The sequence below is a fragment of the Lissotriton helveticus genome, chromosome 3_1 (genome assembly GCF_964261635.1).
Source record: "Lissotriton helveticus chromosome 3_1, aLisHel1.1, whole genome shotgun sequence".
In the NCBI taxonomy this organism is placed as follows: Eukaryota; Metazoa; Chordata; class Amphibia; order Caudata; family Salamandridae; genus Lissotriton; species Lissotriton helveticus.
In genome coordinates this window covers 1,533,987,604-1,534,009,746 of record NC_136061.1, presented here as the reverse complement: position 1 = coordinate 1,534,009,746, position 22,143 = coordinate 1,533,987,604, and the positions used below count along the sequence as shown (strand labels likewise).

The 22,143-nt window shown below is 48.7% G+C and overlaps 1 protein-coding gene across 7 annotated transcripts in view; it reads right to left on the bottom strand.

Moving 5' to 3' along the window:
- The window catches only part of HYOU1 (hypoxia up-regulated 1), a 231,065-nt gene that overhangs the window by 132,128 nt on the left and 76,794 nt on the right, over nucleotides 1–22,143 (bottom strand). For all 7 annotated transcript variants that reach the window (XR_013608815.1, XR_013608816.1, XR_013608817.1 and 4 more), the window contains exon 14: nucleotides 109–247. Coding sequence is in view for 4 of the 7 variants with exons in the window: in XM_078682202.1 (XP_078538328.1) it covers nucleotides 109–247 (139 nt within the window). In the remaining 3 variants the exon portion in view is untranslated. The remainder of the gene's footprint in view (nucleotides 1–108; nucleotides 248–22,143) is intronic.

Sequence of the window (22,143 nt, the reverse complement as noted above, 5' to 3'; positions counted from 1 at the left end):
AGACATTTTAGACCGTGATTTCTCACAAAGTAATCCGTTCATGATAGGCAGGACCTCTCCCTTTAAGCTGAAATCCACTTGCATTGGTAGATGACTGCAGACCCTTACCCGGTCCAAGTTCAGAACACCACTCTCGTCCATGTTGAAATGAGCCTTGATTCCTTTGGACTCATAGTCTGGGTGTTTCTCAAAGCTTTCACCCACTCCCATTAGCTTAACAGTGGTGAGGTTCACTGATCCAAACACACTGTGGAGTTAAAAATAAATAAATAAGTACATACATGAAAGAGGAGATTATACTAATTACACCAGAAGAAAATTCAATACTTAACATAAATATATATATATGATGTGATCAAGGCTGTTTGAAGACAGCCGAAACGAGTCATGCTGGTGGAGAGGAGAAAATAAACCACTTCATTTCACGAACTTTGGTGTCCGAGAGATCTGTACCTGTGGTAATTGCAGCGTCAAGGGCGGAATAGACAGGATATTCTTATTATATATATATATATATATATATATATATATATATATATATATATATCCTGCTGATCCAGCTCTCGATGCTGCACTCAAACCACAGGTACAGACCTCTCAGACGCCAAAATTTAGTAGAATAAAGTGTTCTTTATTTTCTCCTCTCCACCAGCATGACGCGTTTCGGCTGTATTGCTACAGCCTTGATCACATGGCCACGAAATACCAATGGGAGTGCTTAAATACTGTGTTAATTACGATTGACACCAACCACATGATTAACTGACATAGAAAAAATACATATATGTGTAAATCACGTTATTTACAAAGGTTTTGTAGGGGAATCTGTCGATAGTACAATAATCTTCATTCATAGTATTTACAATTAATGAACTACATTTCAACTTTCATTTTACAAATAACGACTGCAACAATAATGATTCATTAAAGTGCAAGTACTCATAATTACAATCCTAATGATAAAATTTATATAAGTTCAATGTTGCAATAGTGCTATATAAACAGATATACCTATTGTAATAACCTCACTGACCAATTATGTCAGACAAAACCAAATAATCACGTGGGCTTGATGACAAACAAAGTGAAAATGCTTAAACTGATTATAAAGTGCTTCGTGATAGTGCATAATTTATATGCCCATCATAATTAGACAAATACCACCAATCATCTGAATTTGACCAAAATAATAAGAAATATACTAATTAATATATGTACACAGAAATAAACACAAAAGCACACAAAGCTGATTACAGGAACCTTACTAAAGCCATAGTGACTAGTAATACCTTTGATCTGCTTTAAGACATCTTCAAGGTTTCATTTCTATCCGGTTTTTAGAGAACCGACATTGACTATATACAAAAGATAATCAAAAAGGTTTCATATATACATAACTTCATATATACAAAACATTACAGAAAAACTGGACTACTTAAACCAGAGATCAATGAGTCTATTTCTATCTCTCAGGCTCCATATATCGACCTGACCACATCGGAATCACCCAGGTTCAGATAGAATAGAATAGAGGCTGGGCAATCCACAATGTGAAATTACAGAATATTGCTGCGACAGCAAATATACCCATCCCTAAAGAAAAACCTGAAGATCTCCCCCCCCTATTCAATCCATTAGGGATTCTGGTATCAAGAAGCAATATATACTTGCTTTCCAGTTGCCTTAAGAGTTTTTCCCCCCGATGCCCTCCCCGTATGTTTCTGGGCACCGCATCAATGATGAAATATTTCAGGTGATTGATTTTTTGCATGAACCAACTCAAAGTGGCGGGCAACTGGATATGTAGCATCCGAGTTAACAATTGCTCTCAGATGTTGCAATATTCGATTGAAAGCTTGTAATTTGGTGCTACCCACGTATTTTAACCCGCAGGAACATTCTAATACATATACCGCAAAATCTGTGCGGCATGTGTATAGTTCCCTTATTGGTATGGGTGTAGGGTTAAATGCTGAACAAAATTCTGAGGTGTTAACCCCGAACTTACATGCCCTGCATGAAAAGCACTTGTGGAAGCCCTTTTTATTGGAGACCCTTACTTTGCGGTTAGTGACTTCTGGACTAGTTTTAACCAGAGTCCCTCATAGAGGGCGCCCTCCTAAAAACAAGGGAAGGTTCAGCAGGAAGTATTGGAGCTAGACTAATGTCTGTTTTCAATATGGGCCAATGTTTCTTTAAAATGCCCCTTATTTTGCGTTCCTCTGTGTTGTAAGTGGTTATCAGATTGATGGTCCTTTCCTCCCTGACCACTACCTCAGTGCCACTAGTGTCTCTATTCTCAGCTGGATTAACAAAGTAATCTTCCCTGTTTTTACTGTTGGCCTTCTCTTTAGCTACTAAAAGATCTTTAGCTAAGTAGCCTCGTTTCAAGAATCTTTTGATGGCCTCACTTTGGCATATTTCTAAATCCAGCTCAGAACTACAAATTCTGCGCATCCGTATGAATTCCCCATAGGGGATGCTTTTTATAAGATGTCCCGGATGGCCACTGGTGGCATGCAAGATAGAGTTGCCCGCCGTACTCTATATACACACATATACTACTTACCAGTATGCATCTGTTCTTGGCATGTAGAGCTGTAGTCTCACACTGTGCATTAGATCGCGACCTGGTGTTGGGCTCGGATGATTGCATGTTGTTGTCATCTTGGAACGAGATAGGTGACTCCTCCCTTGGACGATAGTGTGCATGGGCATAGACTCCATCCTTAGATTGTTTTTCGCCATGACGGAGTTAGTAGAAATAGAAAAAGGGATGTCTATGTGTGTGTATCTAATGAAGATAGAACTGGAACAGATACAGGCCCCAGGGAGGCGGGTGGGCGTGTGAGACTCTGCAGCTCTACATGCCAAGAACAGATGCATACTGGTAAGAAGCATTTTCCGTACGAGGCATATGAGCTGCAGATCTCACACTGCATTGACTGTACGGCAGTGTCTCCCCTAGCGGTGGTCACCTGTATCTGTTGCAGTAGTTTGAAAGAGTTTTGAGGACAGCTTGGCCTACCACAGCTTGCTGCTTGGCTTGTACATCAACACAATGTTAAGTGAAGGTATGTTATAGACCATGTTGCTGCCTTACAGATGTCTTCTAGGGGAAATGTTCCCTAAGAAAGCTATGGAGGCTCCTATTTTGCATGTGGAGTGCGCTCTAGGAGGAACCGTTGATGTACGTTTTACTTTGTGATAGCATATTGTATACATTTTACAATCCACCTTGCAATTCCAGCTTTAGAGATGGGGTTGCCTTTATGTGGTGGAGCGAAAGTTACAAACAGTTGCTTTGTTTTACGAAAGGATTTGGTCCTATCTATGTAATAAAGAAGAGCTCTTTTCACATCTAGTGTGTGTAGAGCTCTTTCTGCCACAGAGTCTGGGTTTTGAAAAAACACTGGCAACTCTACTGATTGATTTAGATGAAAAGGAGTAATTACTTTAGGAAGGAATTTTCGATTAGTACGTAGAACCACCTTGTTACGGTGTAATTGTAAAAATGGTTCTTGTATAGTGAAAGCTTGAATCTCACTAACTCTCCTAAGAGAGGTTCTAGCGATAAGGAAAGCTCTTTTCCATGTAAGGAATTGCAGTTCACACTTATGTAAAGGTTCAAAAGGGGTCCCCATAAGCCTGGTAAGAACAATATTTAGGTTCCACACTGGAGAGAGTGGTAACCTAGGAGGAATGATTTGTTTTAATCCCTCCATAAAAGCTTTGATTGCAGGCGCTCTGAATAACGATATATGTTGTCTATATTGTAAATATGCTGCAATTACTGCAAGATGTAAACGTATAGATCAATATGCTAGATTACATCTTTGTAGATGGAGAAGGTAGCAGAGGATATTCTGGATGGAAGCATCTAGAGGAACAATTTGATTATTAGTGCAGTAAATGGCAAATCTCTTCCATTTTGCAGCATAGCAAGCTCTAGTAGTAGGCCTTCTGGCTTCTTTAACCGCATGCGCGCTAGCGGTTTTCCCGCTGCTCGCTGCGTTTTTTGAAAAGCCGCGTTATATGACAAACTCAGCTCGTCATGAGCGTACGAGCGGTGTAACTCCGCGCGGAAGGGGTTAATGATATTCATACAGTCTGGTGGCAGGTTAAGATAACCAAACTAAGACTTCAGGAGTCAAAATCGCCAGATTTAGTGGACTTGGATCTGGATGTCTGATGTCTCCATGGTTCTGCATTAGCATGAATGGTGTCAGTCTTTGGTGTGGAACTAGAGAGAGTTCTAGCAGTGTGGTGAACCACGGTTGGCGTGCCCATGTGGGGGCTACTAGGATGAGTTTGAGAGACTGTTGTCTCAGCTTGCGTACTACTAGTGGTATTAGTGGGATTGGCGGAAAAGTGTACGCAAATCTGCCTGACCAGTTCATCCATATCACATTGCCCTTGGACAGCCGGTGTGGAAACTTGGCGGCGAAGGTTGGGCATTTTGCGTTTTCGTGTGTGGCAAACAGATCTATGTCTGGATGACCCCCACTTGTGAAAGTATGGTAGAAGAACTTACATATGTAGTTCCCATTCATGAATCTGTTGTGTCTGTCGACTCAACAGATCTGCTATCTGATTGTGAACTCCTGGAAGGTGTTCTGAAAGCAGATATAGGTTTTGTGGAATGGTCCATCTCCAAATGTTCTGAGCGAGCTGGGACAGTTGCAGGGAATGTGTGCCTCCTTGTTTTTGAATGTAGTACATGGCAGTCATGTTGTCTGTGCGGATCAAGACAGCTTTGTTCTGTACGTGTACTTGGAAGGATTTCAGTGCTAGGAATATTGCTAGCAGCTCTAGGTGATTGATGTGAAGCACTTTGTGTTGAGCAGTCCATTTTCCTAGAGTTCTATGGTGGAGCAAATGGGCTCCCCATCCTGTGAGGGATGCGTCTGTTGTCCGTACTATTTGTGGAACAGGTTCGAGGAACGGCCGTCCTCTGGACAAGTTTTTGGTGTTCCACCACTGCAGAGAGCGATGTATGCGGCTGTCTACCAACACCAGGTCTGTAAGTGGTCCTTGAGCCTGATTCCACTGATGTGCTAGGCATTCCTGCAATGGGCGCATTTGCAGTCTTGCATATGGTACAATAAAAATGCAAGATGCCATCATGCCTATTAGTTGCATGAACACTCTGGTTGGGAGAGAGGGTTGGTTTTGAAACTTTGTGACTAAGACTTGAATGCTCTGTATCCTGGGTGAACTGGGATAAGCTAGAGCAGTATTGGAGTTTATGGTAGCCCCTAGGTATTGATGTACATGAGAGGGCTGGAAATGTGAATTGGTGTAGTTGTGTTTGAATTGTTTGAGATGTGTGTAGGACACACTGCTTGACTGACTTGGCTTTTATGAGCCAATCGTCTAAGTATGGGAAGACATGGCTATGTTGTCTTCTGAGATGTGCTGCTACTACTGCTAGGCACTTTGTAAACACTCGTGGTGCAGTTGTGACCCCAAATGGAAGGACTTTGAACTGATAGTGTTGTACTTGTAGTACAAATATGAGATACTTCCTGGGAGAAGGATGTATGGGAATGTGGAAGTAGGCGTCTTTGAGGTCTAGTGTGGTGAGGAAATCGCCTTGTTGCAGCAGTGGGAGCACTTGTTGTAAAGTGATCATGTGAAAATTATCTGAGTGTATATACAGATTGAGAGGCCTTAGGTCTAGAATTGGTCTTAGTGTACCGTCCTTCTTGGGTATTAGGAAATAGAGTGAGAAAACCCCTGTTCCTTGATGTTGCAATGGAAAGAACTCTTTTTGCAGCAATGAGAGTACCTCTTGTTGGTGCAGTGTTAGATGTTCTGTGGACATTGGACGCTGTCTGGGTGGTATATGTGGAGGGGTAGCTGTAAGCTCTAGGCAGTAACCATACTGGATAATGAATATGCTACTTACCAGTATGCATCTGTTCTTGGCATGTAGGGCTGCTAACATTCATATCTTAGCATTAGATCGCCGCCTAGTGTTGGGCTCGGATGATTGCACATTGTTGTCCTGGAAGAGTCTTCGAAGTATCCTGAGATAGGTGGCTCCTCCCCTGGACTACAGTGCGCATGGGCATCGGCTCCATCCCCAGATTGTTTTTCGCCATTGTGGCAGGAGATGGAGTGAAAGTGTAAAGGATGTCCATGCTAATGAATAAATACAATAGTATATCTGCAGCTGCGACAGGCACCGGGGAGGAGGGCGGGCGATATGAATGTTAGCAGCCCTACATGCCAAGAACAGATGCATACTGGTAAGTAGCATATTCAGTTCGAGGCATGTGGGCTGCTAAATTCATATCTTAGCATAGAATACATAGCAGTCCCTCCATCAGCGGCGGTTGCCCGTGCCAGCTGCAGAAACCTGAAAAAGTGTCTTTAGAACAGCCTGTCCTACAGCTGCTTGCTGCTTGGAATGCACATCAACACAGTAGTGTTTTGTGAAGGTATGTGGTGTGACCCACGTGGCTGCTCTGCAAATATCCTCTAAAGGAATGTTCCCTAGGAAAGCCATGGATGCCCCCAGTTTGCGTGTGGAGTGCGCTCTGGGGGGTATTGTTAAAGTGCGCTTGGCTTTTTGATAACATATTTGGATGCACTTAACAATCCACCTGGCTATCCCTGCTTTGGAAATTGGGTTGCCTTTGTGTTGTGGTGCGAAGGCAACAAAGAGTTGTTTCGTCTTTCTAAAGGGTTGTGTTCTGTCTATGTAGTACATCAACGCCCTCCGTACATCTAAGGTATGGAGCATTCTTTCCGCCACCGTTTGCGGGTTTTGAAAGAATGCTGGCAAGTCAATAGTTTGATTAAGATGAAACTGTGACACCACCTTAGGAAGGAATTTAGGGTTAGTGCGTAGCACCACCCTATTTGGGTGAATTTGAATGAACGGCTCTTGTATGGTGAGCGCTTGCAGCTCACTGACACGCCTCAGAGACGTAATAGCTATCAGAAAGGCCACTTTCCACGTAAGGAATTGGAGCTCACACGAGTGCAGTGGCTCAAATGGTGGCCCCATCAGTCTGGTGAGAACGACGTTGAGGTTCCACACCGGAGCTGGTGGAGTTCTTGGGGGAATGACTCTCTTCAGACCTTCAAGGAAGGCTTTAATGGCGGGCACCCTGAAGACAGAGAGGTGCTGCCTGTTCTGAAGATAAGCCGCTATGGCTGAGAGATGTATCCTAATGGAAGTGTACGCCAGATTGCACTTGTAGAGATGTAACAGATAACAGATGATGTTGGGAATAGATGCATCTAGCGGGTTGATGTCATTGGACGTACAGTAGATGACAAAACGCTTCCATTTAGCAGCATAGCATGCTCTAGTAGTAGGTTTCCTCGCCTCCTTGATGATACTCATGCATTCTGGAGGTAGGTTAAGGTATCCAAACTCTAGGACTTCAGGAGCCAGATCGCCAGGTTGAGCTGTCGTGGATCTGGATGCTGAATGTCTCCATGGTTCTGCGTCAAAAGACTGGGTGTGAGGCGCAGTCTTTGATGCGGCACCACCGAGAGTTCGAGGAACGTGGTGTACCAAGCCTGGCGCGCCCACGTTGGAGCAACCAGGACGAGTGTCATGGAGTGCTGCCTTAGCTTTCTTGCGACCAGCGGTATTAGAGGGGCTGGCGGAAAAGCGTATGCAAATTTGCCTGACCAGTTCATCCATATCGCATTCCCCTGCGACTGTGGGTGAGGGAACCTGGCGGCAAAGAGTCGGCATTTTGCGTTCTCCTTTGTTGCGAACAGGTCTATCTCCGGATGACCCCACTGTTGGAAGAACGGGTGGAGAACAGAAGGGTGTATCTCCCACTCGTGCATCTGATGGCTGTATCTGCTGAGCAGATCCGCCATCTGATTGTCCTTGCCCGGGAGGTGTTCTGCCATGAGGAAGATGTTCCTCTGAATGGCCCACTTCCACATGCTCTGAGCCAGATGAGACAGCTGTGGCGAGTGGGTGCCTCCCTGCTTTTGAATGTAGTACATCGCGGTCATGTTGTCCGTCCGGACTAGCACGACCTTGTTGCTCAGATGTACAATGAAGGACTTGAGCGCCATGAAGATTGCCATCAGTTCCAGATAGTTGATGTGCATCTTCTGTTGCTGCGTCGTCCATAGCCCCTGCACTGTGTAAGTGAGCACATGAGCTCCCCATCCCTGGAGAGACGCGTCCGTTGTCAGGATAATCTGCGGCACAGGCTCTTGGAACAGTCGGCCCTTGCAAAGGTTGTGTGGAGTCCACCAATGCAGAGAGTCGTATGCCCGACTGGTAACCAACACTAGGTCTGTCAATTGCCCACGAGCCTGTGTCCACTGATTCGCTAAGCACTCCTGGAGCGGGCGCATATGCAACCGTGCGTGAGGGACTATGAAGATGCAGGAGGCCATCATGCCTATCAACTGCATGAACACTCTCGCTGGCAGGGAGTGTCGTGGTCTGAATCGTTGGATCAGCGACTGAATGCTGTCGATTCTGACTTGGTTTGGCTGAGCCATGGCTGTCAGGGTGTTGATCGTAGCACCCAGGAACTGCCGGACATGTGCCGGCTGAAGACGCGATTTTGGGTAGTTCAGGGAGAAACCCAGATCGTGAAGCAGGCGAATTGTAGTCGACATGTCTGCGGCGCACTGTTGCTCCGACTTGGCTTGTACGAGCCAGTCGTCTAGGTAGGGGTAGACATGGATATTCTGCCTCCTGAGGTGCGCCGCCACTGTCGCTAGACACTTGGTGAACACCCTCGGGGCTGTTGTGACTCCGAAGGGTAGGACTTTGAACTGGTAGTGCCTGCCTTGAATAGTGAACCTGAGATATTTCCGGTGTGACGGGTGTAGTGGAATATGGAAATAAGCATCCTTGAGATCTAAGGTTGCTAAGAAGTCTCCCTGGTTTAGCAAGGGAAGAATCTGCTGCAGTGTAAGCATGTGGAAATGTTCCGATAGTATGTACAGGTTGAGGGGACGTAGATCGAGAATGGGCCTGAGAGAACCGTCCTTCTTTGGAATAAGGAAGTACAGGGAATATACCCCTGTGCCTTCCTCCCCCACCGGCACGAGCTCGATTGCGCCTTTTTGCAGCATCGCCACTACTTCCTGCTGCAATAAGTGCAAGTGCTCTGCGGACATAGGCCTTTGCCTTGGTGGGATGTTGGGTGGAGTGGATTTCAACTCTAGGCAATAACCATACTGAACTAATTGTCGCACCCACCTGTCTGTGGTGATGTTTCTCCAGACGGGCAGGAACTGCTGCAGTCTCCCCCCGACAGGTGTTAGGTGGTCGGGGGGCAGTGACAGAGAGTCACTGTTTGCTTGGAGTAGAGGTGCGGGAGCTGTTGTTTCCTCTGCCGCGACCTCTGTTGCTGTTGTTCCTATAACCTCCCTTGTTCTGCTTAGTGAACGAGGCTTGCGCCCCACCTTTGGAGAACTGGGATTGTTGACCCATCTGTCCTCTGGTGACTCCACGTGCACCTGAGCGACGAAAATTGCCGCCACGAAACTGTTGGGACTGCAGGGCCCCCATAGATTTAGCAGTTTCCGTGTCCTTCTTTATCTTCTCTAAGGTGGTGTCAACATCCGGACCAAACAGACTATCAGGATTGACTGGCTGATTCAGAATTGTCGTCTGAATATCCTGCTTGAACCCTGAGATGCGGAGCCAGGCTTGTCTTCTCAGCATAACGCTAGTGTTGATAGCCCTAGCAGCTGTGTCCGCAGCGTCAAGTGCACACTTGATGGCTGCGTTTGATATTAGCTTTCCTTCCTCAATAAGCATCTTGGTGCCTTCTTGGAACTGTGGGGGCAGGTGTTGTATAACCTGTTCTAGGGTGTCGTAGTGCGCCCTATCATAACGCGCCAGGAGCGCCTGTGTATTTGCGATGCGCCAAAAGTTTGCCGCCTGTGCAGCCACTCTTTTGCCTCCTGCCTCAAGCACTTTGGACTCCTTGTCCGGGGGAGGAGCTTCACCCGTTGTCTGGGAGTTGGCACGTTTCCTGGCATTGGCAACCACAAGAGAGTCCAGTGGCAACTGTCCCCGGATGTAGACGGGGTCCGCAGGAGCAGGCCTGTACTTCTTTTCAATGCGAGGGTTGACCACTCTAGCCCTCGTAGGCTCCTTAAAAATGTCTCCAGCATGTTTGAGAACACCTTTCAGCATAGGAAGTGTCTTTACTGTCCTCTCAGATATGGCAAAGGTGTCAAAAAGGAAGTCTTCCTCAACCGGGTCGGCATGCATGTCCACATCATGATTGGCCGCCGCCCGTTCAATTAGTGCATGAAATCCTGCTGAGTCCTCAGTCGGGGATGCACGTGCATTAAAGGTTTGCGGGTCTTGGCCCGCACCCTGGGTGTTTTGGTCACCAGAGTCGTCGTATGAATCTGGGTGTACATCAGGGTCATCGATGGGGAAATTGTACTGTTCATCCTCATCATCTTCCTCACCCACAGAGTGTTCTGGGGAGGGAGTAGGGCTCCGTCTAGGAGGAGGCTGAATCGGCTCCGTGAGGCCTAAGGCGTCAAGGGGCACCCTCTTCTTCTTCAACGGGATGACGAAGGGGTCCACCGGCTCCGAAGTGATCTTCCGTTTATAGAGGGTCAGCTTGCCGGTGGCAGCATCGATGAAATGCTCTGAATCGTCCACCGAGTCGAGTACACGACGTGGAAGAGGGTCTGGCAGTGAGGAAACCTGCTTCGGAGCCGATTTCGTCGAAAACGCTTTCGGCGCCTCCTTAGGTGGCAAGAGAAAAAGGAGTTTCCCCGAAGGCTTAGCCGGAGCGTCCTTTTGCGGCTGCGGTGATGGCATCGGAGCCGATGGAGCAAGGGCCTTCTCCCTGATTCTCTGCAGTGACTCCGCAATGGGGGACGGTACACTGCCAGTGGGTTTCGTCGCCGACAAGGATGCTTTGAGCGGTCCCTCGGATCCGACGTCCTCGCGGGCCTTGTGCGGTTTGGGCGCGGAAACCTTCTTCGGGTCCTCCGAATCTTGAGGCCGGGGCGCCGACTTCTTGGGCGTAGCCTCTTTGGAGCCGACCTTGGCGGGCTTGGACGGCGCCGGAGCCGTTGATCCGAGCCGACCATCTTTCTTGGGGGCCCTTTCCTCGGGCGTCGGCTTCGATTTCGGAGCATCGGAATCGACCGACTTCCTCGGCTTCTGCGGACCGGAGGTCGACGGAGCCGACGGGGTGACGGGCACCGACTTCTTCACAGGCACGGCAGCCATTTTAGGAACACTCGAGTCCTTTGGTTTCAGTTTCGATTTCGGGTCGGCCATTTTAGGTGTTGACGACCCCGACGGTTTCAGTTTCGGTTTCGAAACATCGTGCCCAGCAAGTGAGTCCGAAGCCGGGCCCGAAGGCGGGGCTGTGGCTTGCGGCAACGGGTCCAGGGTAAGGCCGACAGGCGATCCCGTGTCCCGGTCGTCCTCGAAACTGTCGGGGCAGAGCTCGTCCGCAGAGCTGTCCGCCGCGGCCCCATAAATTTCATCGTCGTCTCCTACCTCTTCGACGTATTCGAGGACCTGACCCGCGACTCCGTCGTCGTCTCCCGGATCCGCCTCGACCTCCGACCGTGAGGGGGAGATTTGTAGAAGGTGACCCTGGACCTCTTCTTCCGGGTCGCCGAAGATGTTCTCCGGATCCGGGGCCGCTTGCCTAGCTTCCAAGCGCACCGCGCGCCGAAGCTTGAGAGTTTTCTTGGAGCGGAACTGTGCACAGGCCTTGCACTTGCCGTCGTCGTGGTCCGGTGAAAGGCACTTGTTACACACAGGGTGTAGATCGATGTGTGGGTACTTAGACCCACAGAGCGGGCAGTACTTGAACGGGCTCCGCTCCATGTCCGTAAAGGCTTGCTGTCGTGTCGCGATGAGAAGGCCTCAAAGTTTAGAAAGCGAAGAAAACTCCGCTTATTCCGGCTTCAAGAGACGGAAGACTCGAGACCGAGCGCAGACAATACCGACGCAAGAAAATCGAGGCCTTTTGGCCGGTAAAAGATAGTTTTACTTGGTTCCGACAGTAAGACGTCGAAACCACATCCGAACCCAATGGCGGAAAAAAACAATCTGGGGATGGAGCCGATGCCCATGCGCACTGTAGTCCAGGGGAGGAGCCACCTATCTCAGGATACTTCGAAGACTCTTCCAGGACAACAATGTGCAATCATCCGAGCCCAACACTAGGCGGCGATCTAATGCTAAGATATGAATTTAGCAGCCCACATGCCTCGAACTTGGTCTTACCCACTTGTCTGTTGTAATGGAATTTCAGACAGATAGGAACTGTGTTAATCTCCCCCCTACAGGAGTAGAATGCTGTTGGGGGAGCTGAAGGAAGTCACTGTTTAGTGGTGGAGGAGGTTAGATTGTTATTACCTTGACCTCTTCCCTTGTTGGTGTGGCCTCCTCTAAAGTATCCTCTATTGGAGGAGGTTTGTGTATTTGTCTTAAAGGAAACTGAATTGTCTGCTCCAGCTTGTTTGGAGCCTCCTCTGTAGAAAGAGCGACGAAAGGAGCCTTGTGCTTGGGTGGACTGCAGACCTCCCATTGACTTCGCTGTGTCAGTGTCTTTCTACATTTTTTCAAGTGCTGTGTCTACCTCTGGACCAAACAATTGTTGGTTGAATGGTTGATTTAAGATAGTAGTTTGCACTTCTTGCTTAAATCCTGAAATGCACAGCCACGCGTGACGTCCAAGGAGGACACTGGTGTTTATTGCTCTGGATGCAGTGTCTGCTACATCAGGGGTGCATTTAATGGAGGCATTTGATATAAGCTTACCATCTTGTATGAGGTCATTTGCTTGTGCCTTATATTGGTCAGGTAGATGTTGTAAGCTTCTCTAACTGATCATAGTGAGCCCTGTCGTATCTTGCGAGGAGGGCCTGTGTGTTAGCAATACGCCATGTATAGCTAGCTTGGGCAGCTATTCTTTTCCCTGAAGCATCTATGATCTTTGATTCCTTATCAGGAGGTTGTGCGTCGCCTGAGGTTTGGGAATTTGCTCTTTTCCTAGCGTTTGAAACTACTAGGGAGTCTAAGGGTAGCTGTCCCTTAATGTAGGCAGGGTCCCCAGGTGCTGGTCTATACTTTTTGTCCATTCTTTGGTTTAGGATTATAGCTCGTGCAGGATCTTTAAACACTTCTGGTGCACGCTTAATGACTCCTTTAATCATTGGCAATACTTGCACAGATTTTTGGGAGTATTCAAAAGTGTCTAAAAAAAAAAAAAAAAAGAATCTGCCTCATCTGATTGCATGGGGACATTGTGATGGATGGCAGCACCTAGTAATTAAGTGTCCAAACCCGATATTGTCTTCTGGAGGAGAAGGTTTAGATGGATATGTATGTGGGTCAGGAATATCTGGTACGTCCTGTGCGTTTGGATACTTCCAGTCTAGTGAACCTGTTGGGTAGGGAAAAGGGTCATCTGGGTCTCTCCCTCCCCCCATGCTATACTCCTCATCAACATCCTGAGGAGGTGTATGTGGTGGAGAATGAGGAGGAGAATTTTGAGGTGAAATGTTTAAAGGAAGAGCAGGAGATACAGGAGAATAAGGGTGCATAGGAGATGTGGCAGAATCCTTCTTCTTGACAGGCACTGGAGGTGTAAGTGCTGTATCTGACTTACTCTTCCTGTGTGGTGTAGTGGAAACATGTCCCATTACTGTACCAATATAGATCCTTTTTTTGTAAAGGATCTGGTTGGAAAAGCTCCTCTTGAGGCACAGCCTTCGGCGCTGATTTTTTCGGTTCCGAACCGGTTTGTTGCTTGTCTTTAGCCTTAGGGGCTGATGTGGAGTCCTTTGGCGTAGATTTCGGCACTGAAGATAATGTCTTTGGAGCCGAAGCCTGTTTCGTGGACTTGGAAGCATCGGAAGCAGGCTTTGTCTGTTTCGGCATCGAGGGTATCTGCTTCAGAGTGGAAGCTGTTTTCGGGGCATCGGAAACATGCTTCGTTGTTTTCGGAGCTGCTTTATCTCGGAGTCGACGGTTTCGGAGTGTCTTTCCGAACCGGGACCTTTTTGTTTCGGTGCCGAGGGAGCAGGTGGTATCGGCACATGCGGTCTGCTTGGTATGGAGATACCGGAAGGCTTAATTTTCTTCGGAGCTGGGCTCGATGGCGTGACTTTCGAAGTTTTTTTCGGTCTCGACTGGGCCTTGCTGGCGGAGTGTTGACCTTTGCCTTCGATTTTGGTGTTTGGGCTGGGGTAGGGGCAGTGGTACTCGCGCGTTGACCCGAAGGTATGGAGTCAGCAGAGTCATCTGCCTCGGAAACGATCTGGAGATCATCGGAATCTTCTTCTGGGACGCATGGACCTTCGTTGAAGATATCCACCGGTTCCGAAGCTGATCTCTGCATATCGCAGTGACGGGCCCTCCGATCTCAAATGGTATTTTTCAATCTAAAGGATGCACAGGCTGTGCAGCTGCATTTGTCGTGTTCTGGCGATAAGCACAGGTTACAGACCTCGTTATGGTCACTGTGTGGAAATTTTGCTCCACACCCGTGGGATCTTTTGAATGGCGTACGCCTCACAGCATGGGTAGGCCCAACGGCCCGCTTCGACGACCGGAATCGAGCTGATCGAGTCGATGTTTATCGATATTGAAAGTTGTTTGAAGAAAATTTCTACGTGTCCAAGTACGTAAAAAGTCGATTTCGAACCGCAGCGGAAAAGTTTCATCCGAACCCAGTGACGGAAAAAAACAATCAAAGGATGCAGTCGATGCCCACGTGCACTATCGTCCAAGAGAGGAGTCACCTATCTCGTGACTACAAAGACTTCTTCCAAGATAACATGCAATCATCCAAGCCCAACACCAGGTGGCGATCTAATGCGCTGTGTGAGATCTGCAGCTCATATGCCTCGAACACATATATATATATATATATATACATACACACACATACACATAGATAGATAGATAGATAGATGTGCTGATTTGTTTGTAAACAAAGTTTGAAATATCTCAGGTGATTAATGTAGTGGTAATTAATTTCAAGTAGCCATTCATCGTATTTCTCCTTGAAATAATTTACTGTCTTATCAAATATACATCCAATGCGAATTCTATTTTTGTCTATGATATAACATTGAGAAGTATGTGTGTATATTCTATTTATTTAGCAAAGCTGGTCTTATCCACCCTTCAAAGACAGTGCGAGCCATGGGTGTAAGAACCCGTTACCAATGTAGGAACATTGCATTCTTTTTATTCAAAGCAGAAAAATCTCGCATTCCAGGAGTCTGCTTGAAAATAGGGGATTTATTACAGGCAACACGTTTCGATCAAGCAGTCTTCGTCACATCCTAGTTGGTCACGCAAGTCACTTCCCTTAAGGAAAACAAACATAAAAGAAGGACAACTCAGGTAAGTGCATGCATGGAAAGGGAGAACAGACTCCCCATGATCTTTAATACAGACAAATCTGGGTAGAAAGAAAGGAGTAGTTTCTGTCCTGTAACTTCAGTTCTGTAGTAGGGGTATCTCTGTTATAGTCATAATCTAGTGAATAGTCCCGCCCATGTGCGATGACCCCGGCAATCAAAAATAATCTCTTAAGTTATCAGAAAATTGCAGAACTGCAAAGACACTTAAGAGAAAATTTAAAGACAAATAATGCAGCCTATATCCACAGGCTACACTGTCCAGTACTTCAACTAGAAATTCCACCAAAAAAACACACAAACAGCACAGCCTGCCCAGTTTCTCCATAGAGAAACTTGCCTCTACCAGTAAAAGCCTCTGGAATGATAGAGAGTAAGGCATGGGCAGACAAGCCCCATGGGCTGCCATTATGTGGCTTAAATAGGATACTGTGCCTTTAAGAGAACTTTCCAGAACTTCTCCCAGTATCCCAGAATGCACAGCAGGTCCCTCTTACTTTCAGTTCTTTTTGAAGGCGTAACACGCCAGACCTGTAGCATTTCTGACATGAATATCTCTCTCCACCGGGGAGGCGGGAGGGCGCTTATGACTATAACAGAGATAACCCTACTACAGAACTGGAGTTACAGGACAGAAACTACTCCTTCTGTATTAGGGGATCTCTGTGTATAGTCATAATCTAGTGAAAAGAATGGCAAGCCCATCCCCACACCAGAGCGGCGGTGGAGAAAAGAGAAATAACACCACTATTGTGCGAACAGATTTCGCAGCGAAGCCTGCCCAACCTGAGCGTCTGCCCTGGCATCAGTGTCCAGGCAGTAATGCTTAGCAAAGGTATGGACCGACTTCCAAGTGGGCGCCTTGCAGATTTCTGCAATTGGAACATTACGGAGCAGAGCTGTCGTGGCAGCTTTGCCCCTGGTGGAATGAGCCTTAGGTTTACCCTTTAAGGTATTATTAGCTTTTTGGTAACAATTGTATGCAGGACACAATCCACCTAGAGATAGACTGCTTGGTCGCAAGACCCGTCCTGACCGATCCATAATTGATAAACAATTGGTCCGACCTACGAATATCTTTGGTTTTATCCAGATAAAATTTCAACACCCTCCTAACATCCAGGGAATGTAAAGACCTTTCCGCTGGAGATGAAGGATTCTGAAAAAAACGTAGGCAAAGTTATAGTCTGGTTGACATGAAAATCAGAATAACCAGAATAACCTTTAGGGAGAGTACGCATAACAACCTTAGCAGCATGAAATACAGTATAAGGTTCTTGGCAACACAACGCCTGAATTTCACTCACCCTGCGGGCCGATGTAATGGCCATGAGGAACGCCGCCTTCCAGGACAGGTGCTGCAACGAAGCCTTATGAATAGGTTCAAAAGGCTCCTTCATCAATCTGGACAGCACCACATTCAATTCCCATGAAGGCGAAGGAAGCCTGACAGGAGGGAACACTTCAAGCCTTCCAGAAAATCTTTGATCACAGGGATCTGGAAAAAGGAAGTCTGTGAAGGGCATTTCCTGTAGGCAGTCAACGCAGCGAGATGAACTTTAATGGAATGGACATTAAGGCCAGACTGCGCCAAATGTAGGAGATAAGGAAGGATGACATCTTCCTTACATGTCGTTGGATCATAATTCTTGGACTTGCACCAGATACAAAATCTCTTCCACTTTTATGCATAAGAAGTCCTAGTGGAAGGTCTCTTAGCTTCCTTCAGTATGTCCATACAATCCGCAGGGAGATTCAAATGGCCATATTGCACTATTTCGGGAGCCATGCCGCCAAACTCAAAGACGAGAGGTTGGGGTGTAACATCTGTCCCCCGAACTTCGTGAGAAGGTCCAGCCTGCACGGCAGCCATATGTGAGGAAGGAGAGACCGGTGAAGCAGTGAACCACCACTGCCTGGGCCATTCCGGGGCAATCAGGATCATCCGCGCCCTGGACCGGGACAGCTTGATGAGAACCGTCGGAATCAGGGGAATGGGTGGAAAAGCGTACAGAAAGCTGTTCGACCAGTTGATCCATAACGCATTCCCCAGCGTCCCTGGCTGGTAGTACCTGGAGGCGAAGTCTCGGCATTTGCTGTTTTCGGCGGTGGCAAACAGATCTACGTCTGGAGTCCCCCACCTTGCGAAGACGTCTCCTAGTACTTCGTCGTTTATGACCCATTCGTGATTTTCCTGAATCAGTCTGCTCAGTGCGTCTGCCTGAACATTCTGCACACCTGGTAAATGGGTAGCCGTTATCGTCAGTCCTCTGGCCAGAAGCCAGTGCCAGATCGCCTGCGCCTCCTTCGACAGGGTGCGCGATCTCGAGTCCCCCTGCTTGTTGTGGTAATACATCGTGGTCGTATTGTCCGTTTGCACAAGCAGAGAGTTGGTCTGGAAGGACGGAAGAAAGGCCTTCAGCGCCAAGTGAACAGCTCTGAGTTCCAGGAAATTGATATGGTAGGTGGACTCCGTCTGTGACCACGTCCCTTGAATCTGTAAGTCTCCGAAGTGCGCCCCCCAGCCGTGGAGAGACGCATCCGTCACGATAGTCTGCGTGGGAATGTCCTTGTGAAAGGGAAACCCTCTCAGAAGATTCTCCGCCGAACACCACCACCTCAGAGACTGAAGAGCATGCAGAGACAGTCGTATCCTGTCGTCCCAAGACCCTTTCCTCTGATCCCACTGATCCTCCAAGCACTCCTGCAATGGTCTCATGTGCAGCCGTGCGTGTGGCGTGAGGAAGATACAAGAGGCCATCGATCCCAGTAGAGAAGACACCGTCCACACTGTTGTAGATGGTGTGGTCATAAGAGCCTGAGCCTTCCGAAGGAGTGATAATCGTCGCTCCTCCGAAGGAGACACGCTTGCTGACAGCGTATTGATGGAGGCTCCCAAGTACTGGATGCACTGGACCGGAGTCGGGACAGACTTGGACATGTTGATGTGCAACCCCAGCTTGTTCAAGAGAACGCACGTCTTCTGGAAGTGTGCTTGAGCTTCCGAGAAGGAGGAGGCCTTGATCAACCAATCGTCCAGGTACGGGTAGACGAACACCTTGTTCTTCCTCAGGTGTGCTGCTACCACCGCCATGCACTTCGAGAACGTCCTCGGCGCAGACTTCAGTCCGAATGGCAGTACTGTATATTGATAATGATTGGCGCAGACTTGGAATCGCAGGAACTTCCTGTGTTTGTGTGCAATGGGCACATGGAAGAATGCATCCTGTAGGTCTATGGCACACAGCCAGTCTCCCTGTTGCAACTGAGGATAGAACTGATGCAACGACAGCATGCAAAACTTTTCTCTGCGAATCCAATTGTTTGCTTGTCGCAAATCCAGAATGGGCCTGAACTCGTTCTTGTCCTTTTTGCGGACCAGGAAGAACCGGGAGTACAGACCTCTTCCTCTGAGACCGAGGTACGTCTTCTATCGCCCTTTTCCTTAACAGGATATCTACCTCCGCCTGGAGCTTGCGCAGCTGAAACTGCGAACTGACCGGCGGGATTGATGGGGGCGGGCTGATGAACCGAAGACTGTATCCATTGCAAACAATATTCAGCACCCACTTGTCCTGAGTAATTTTTCTCCACTCGGCCAGAAAAAATTGAACGCTTCCCCCCCACCAGAGTGGGTAACGGATGTAGGGCAAATAAGCGCTCAGGACCTAGACCCGGCTGGGCCTTTAGTCGCTGTTGCCGACTGGTGGCCGCCTCTTCCCCTCTGGCGCTTCTGGAACGGTCTTCGGAACTGCTGCTGTTGCTGCTGCTGTTGTTGTTGTCCTGAAGACTGGCAATGCCCTCTGCCCTGCCCACCGAACCGTCGCTGGAACGGTCCGTACGACTTCTTGGTCTCCTTGGGTTTTTCCAAACCCACAGCCGTGAGCGTTTCGGCCTCTGCCTTCATGCGGGCCATTTCGTCATCCGCATGTTTCCCAAATAGGGTTTCGCCAGAGAATGGTAGATTGGCAACCCTTTGTTGTGCGTCAGGTTTTAGGGACGTGAGGCGGAGCCAGGCATGTCTTCGCTGGTTAATTCCATGGCAGAAACCATGCGCCGCCAGCAGGGAAGAGTCGGCTGCGGCACTGATGACCTGATTCGCCACCAACATCCCCTCACTCAACACCTCTTGGAAGTCTTCTAGTTTATCACGCGGCAGATGTTCCACAAACTGCTGTAGAGATTCCCAGAGGGCTCGGTCATATCGACCCAACAAGGCCGTAGCACTCGCAGCCTTCATGGAGGTCGCCGACGTCCCACAAACCTTTCTCCCAGACGAATCCAGCCACCTGGATTCCTTATCTGGCGGAACTGTGGAGGACGGAGTGGTGGCATGCTGTTTACGAGCCGCCGTCACAATCACAGAGTCTGAAGGGGGCTCCACCCGTAGAAACGCCGGATCCGAGTCGGGAGCCCGTTATTTTTTCAGCAGTCTCGAGGGGGCCGCCTTAGTCACCGCCGGGGTGAGAAAAAGGTCCATGGCTGGGTCTTCCAGGCCTGGTACGAGTGGTAGTAATGGCCGAGACAGATGTTTCTGGTGCAGCGTCTCAAAGATCACCGATGTCTTGGGCGTGGGCACAGTCAACGAGATGCCCAATTTTGCTGCACCTCGCAAAAAGGACGTCATGGAAAGACACCAGATCATCAATCTGGTGAAACCCTTGTTTCCGGTGATTCCGACAAAGTCGGAGAATAGTCCCTGGTCCCTGAAGACCTTGTCCAGGGTCCAACGTCTCGACCGTGTGGATGACCTGTTGCGCGATCGTTCCCTCCTCCTGGAGCGTGATCGCGATCTCCCAGTACGAGGGCGCTCCGCAGGCCTATCCTGGGGTTTAGGTTTCGGAGTCCCCTTAGGCGGTGTAGGGTGCGGAGGCAGAGACACCGATCTCGGTGGTAGGACAGGAGGTATCTCCGGCCGAGAAGTGGGCCCACGAGGTGAGACCGGTGGCGGAGGTTGTCCCGCTGGAGGAAGTGGAGGCAGCGGAGGGTTGATGGGAGGATCCTCCTTAGGTAGAGGAGGAGGCGTCATAGGCCGAGATGGTGTGTAAACCACCGAGTACACCGAGCCCGGTGACTTCTTCGGGGGAGGAGACAGTGAACCAGACCCTCCAGTATGTGAGCGACGCCTCCGGCGTCCTTCACCAGACCCATCGTGACTTCTGACGCCAGAACTCCTTCTGCGCCGCTTAGGAGAGGCGGAAAGCCTCAGAGACGCCTATCTTTCTCCTAGACGTCGAGCGTCGCTTTTCCGGCGTCGAACGTCGACCCCGGCGTCGAACGCCGCTTCCTCGACGTCGAGTGCCTCTTCCTCGACGTCGAATGCCGCCACCACGGCGGGGTCGAACAGTCATGTCTCGACGACGAGCGTCGACTCCTCCTCTGCGTCGACCGTTTTCTCGCGGTCCTCGACGTCGAGGAGCCTCTCGACGGCGACCGTCTGCTCGACGGTGACCGGCGGTGTCGCTTCGACGGCGAGCGCCGATGCCCGTCGGTCCTTCTTCAACGTCGATGACTCGACGCTGACGACGACGAAGACGCCGTCGGCGGTGATTTCGACGGCGGCCTATCCAGGCCTCTCGACGTCGACCGTCCACGCTGTCTCGACCCGGAGCCCCGGGGAGATGGGGAACACACCGTAGTCATCCCTCTCAACGTCGTCGGAGACCGGGACCGTTTGCTGGGCTTCCTGCCTCTGGGGAGCCCCCCAGAGGCGTCAGCAGGGGCAGAGGGAGCCTTCGCAGCCTGCCCAGACCCACCTGCAGCCTGCAGCGGTCTCTCCTCTAGGCCTTGAAGCCTAATCTTCAGCCTGTCCCTCCGGGTCCTTGTAGTAAAGGTCTGGCAGATGTCCCAATCTTCAGGGACATGTGCTTCAGGGAGATAGAGTATGCAGACGTCGTGTGGATCAGACTTGGCCTTCTTCCTTCCACATGCTGGGCACTTGTCGAAGAGAGCAGGCATTTTAGAGCCCTAAAAAGCCTGAACAAATACACAGGAGTGAAGGGAAACACCAAGTACACAAACTGAAAACACTTTTAAAACCAAAAGTGCACAAAATTCCAATAAACCCTTGAAAAAGGGAGAGCTCAATGCACCAGGGTCCTGTTAGCAGGAGCCGGAAAAAAGAACTGAAAGTAAGAGGGACCTGCTGTGCATTCTGGGATACTGGGAGAAGTTCTGGAAAGTTCTCTTACAGGCACAGTATCCTATTTAAGCCACATAATGGCAGCCTATGGGGCTTGTCTGTTCATGCCTTCCTCTCTATCATTCCAGAGGCTTTTACTGGTAGAGGCAAGTTTCTCTATGGAGAAACTGGGCAGGCTGTGCTGTTTGTGGGATTTTTTTGGTGGAATTTCTAGTTGAAGTACTGGACAGTGTAGCCTGTGGATATAGGCTGCATTATTTGTCTTTAAATTTTCTCTTAAGTGTCTTTGCAGTTCGGCAATTTTCTGACAATTTAAGAGATTATTTTTGATTGCCGGGGTCCTCGCACATGGGCGGGACTATTCACTAGATTATGACTATACACAGAGATCCCCTACTACAGAAACATTCTACATGATGTTTTTTGCATTACAAATTAATACAGGTCCACGTGTCACTGTTAAATTCTGCAAAAAGCCAGTACTAAAAAGTGTTCTCAAACAAGAAAATTCTCATCATTGTCGGTCATGCAGAGAATAAATACATTGAGATAGAACAACAGGAACATATTAAATTCGCGTTCAGACACTGTTCCTGCACACTGAAAGGATCACATAATGCGTGCTACGG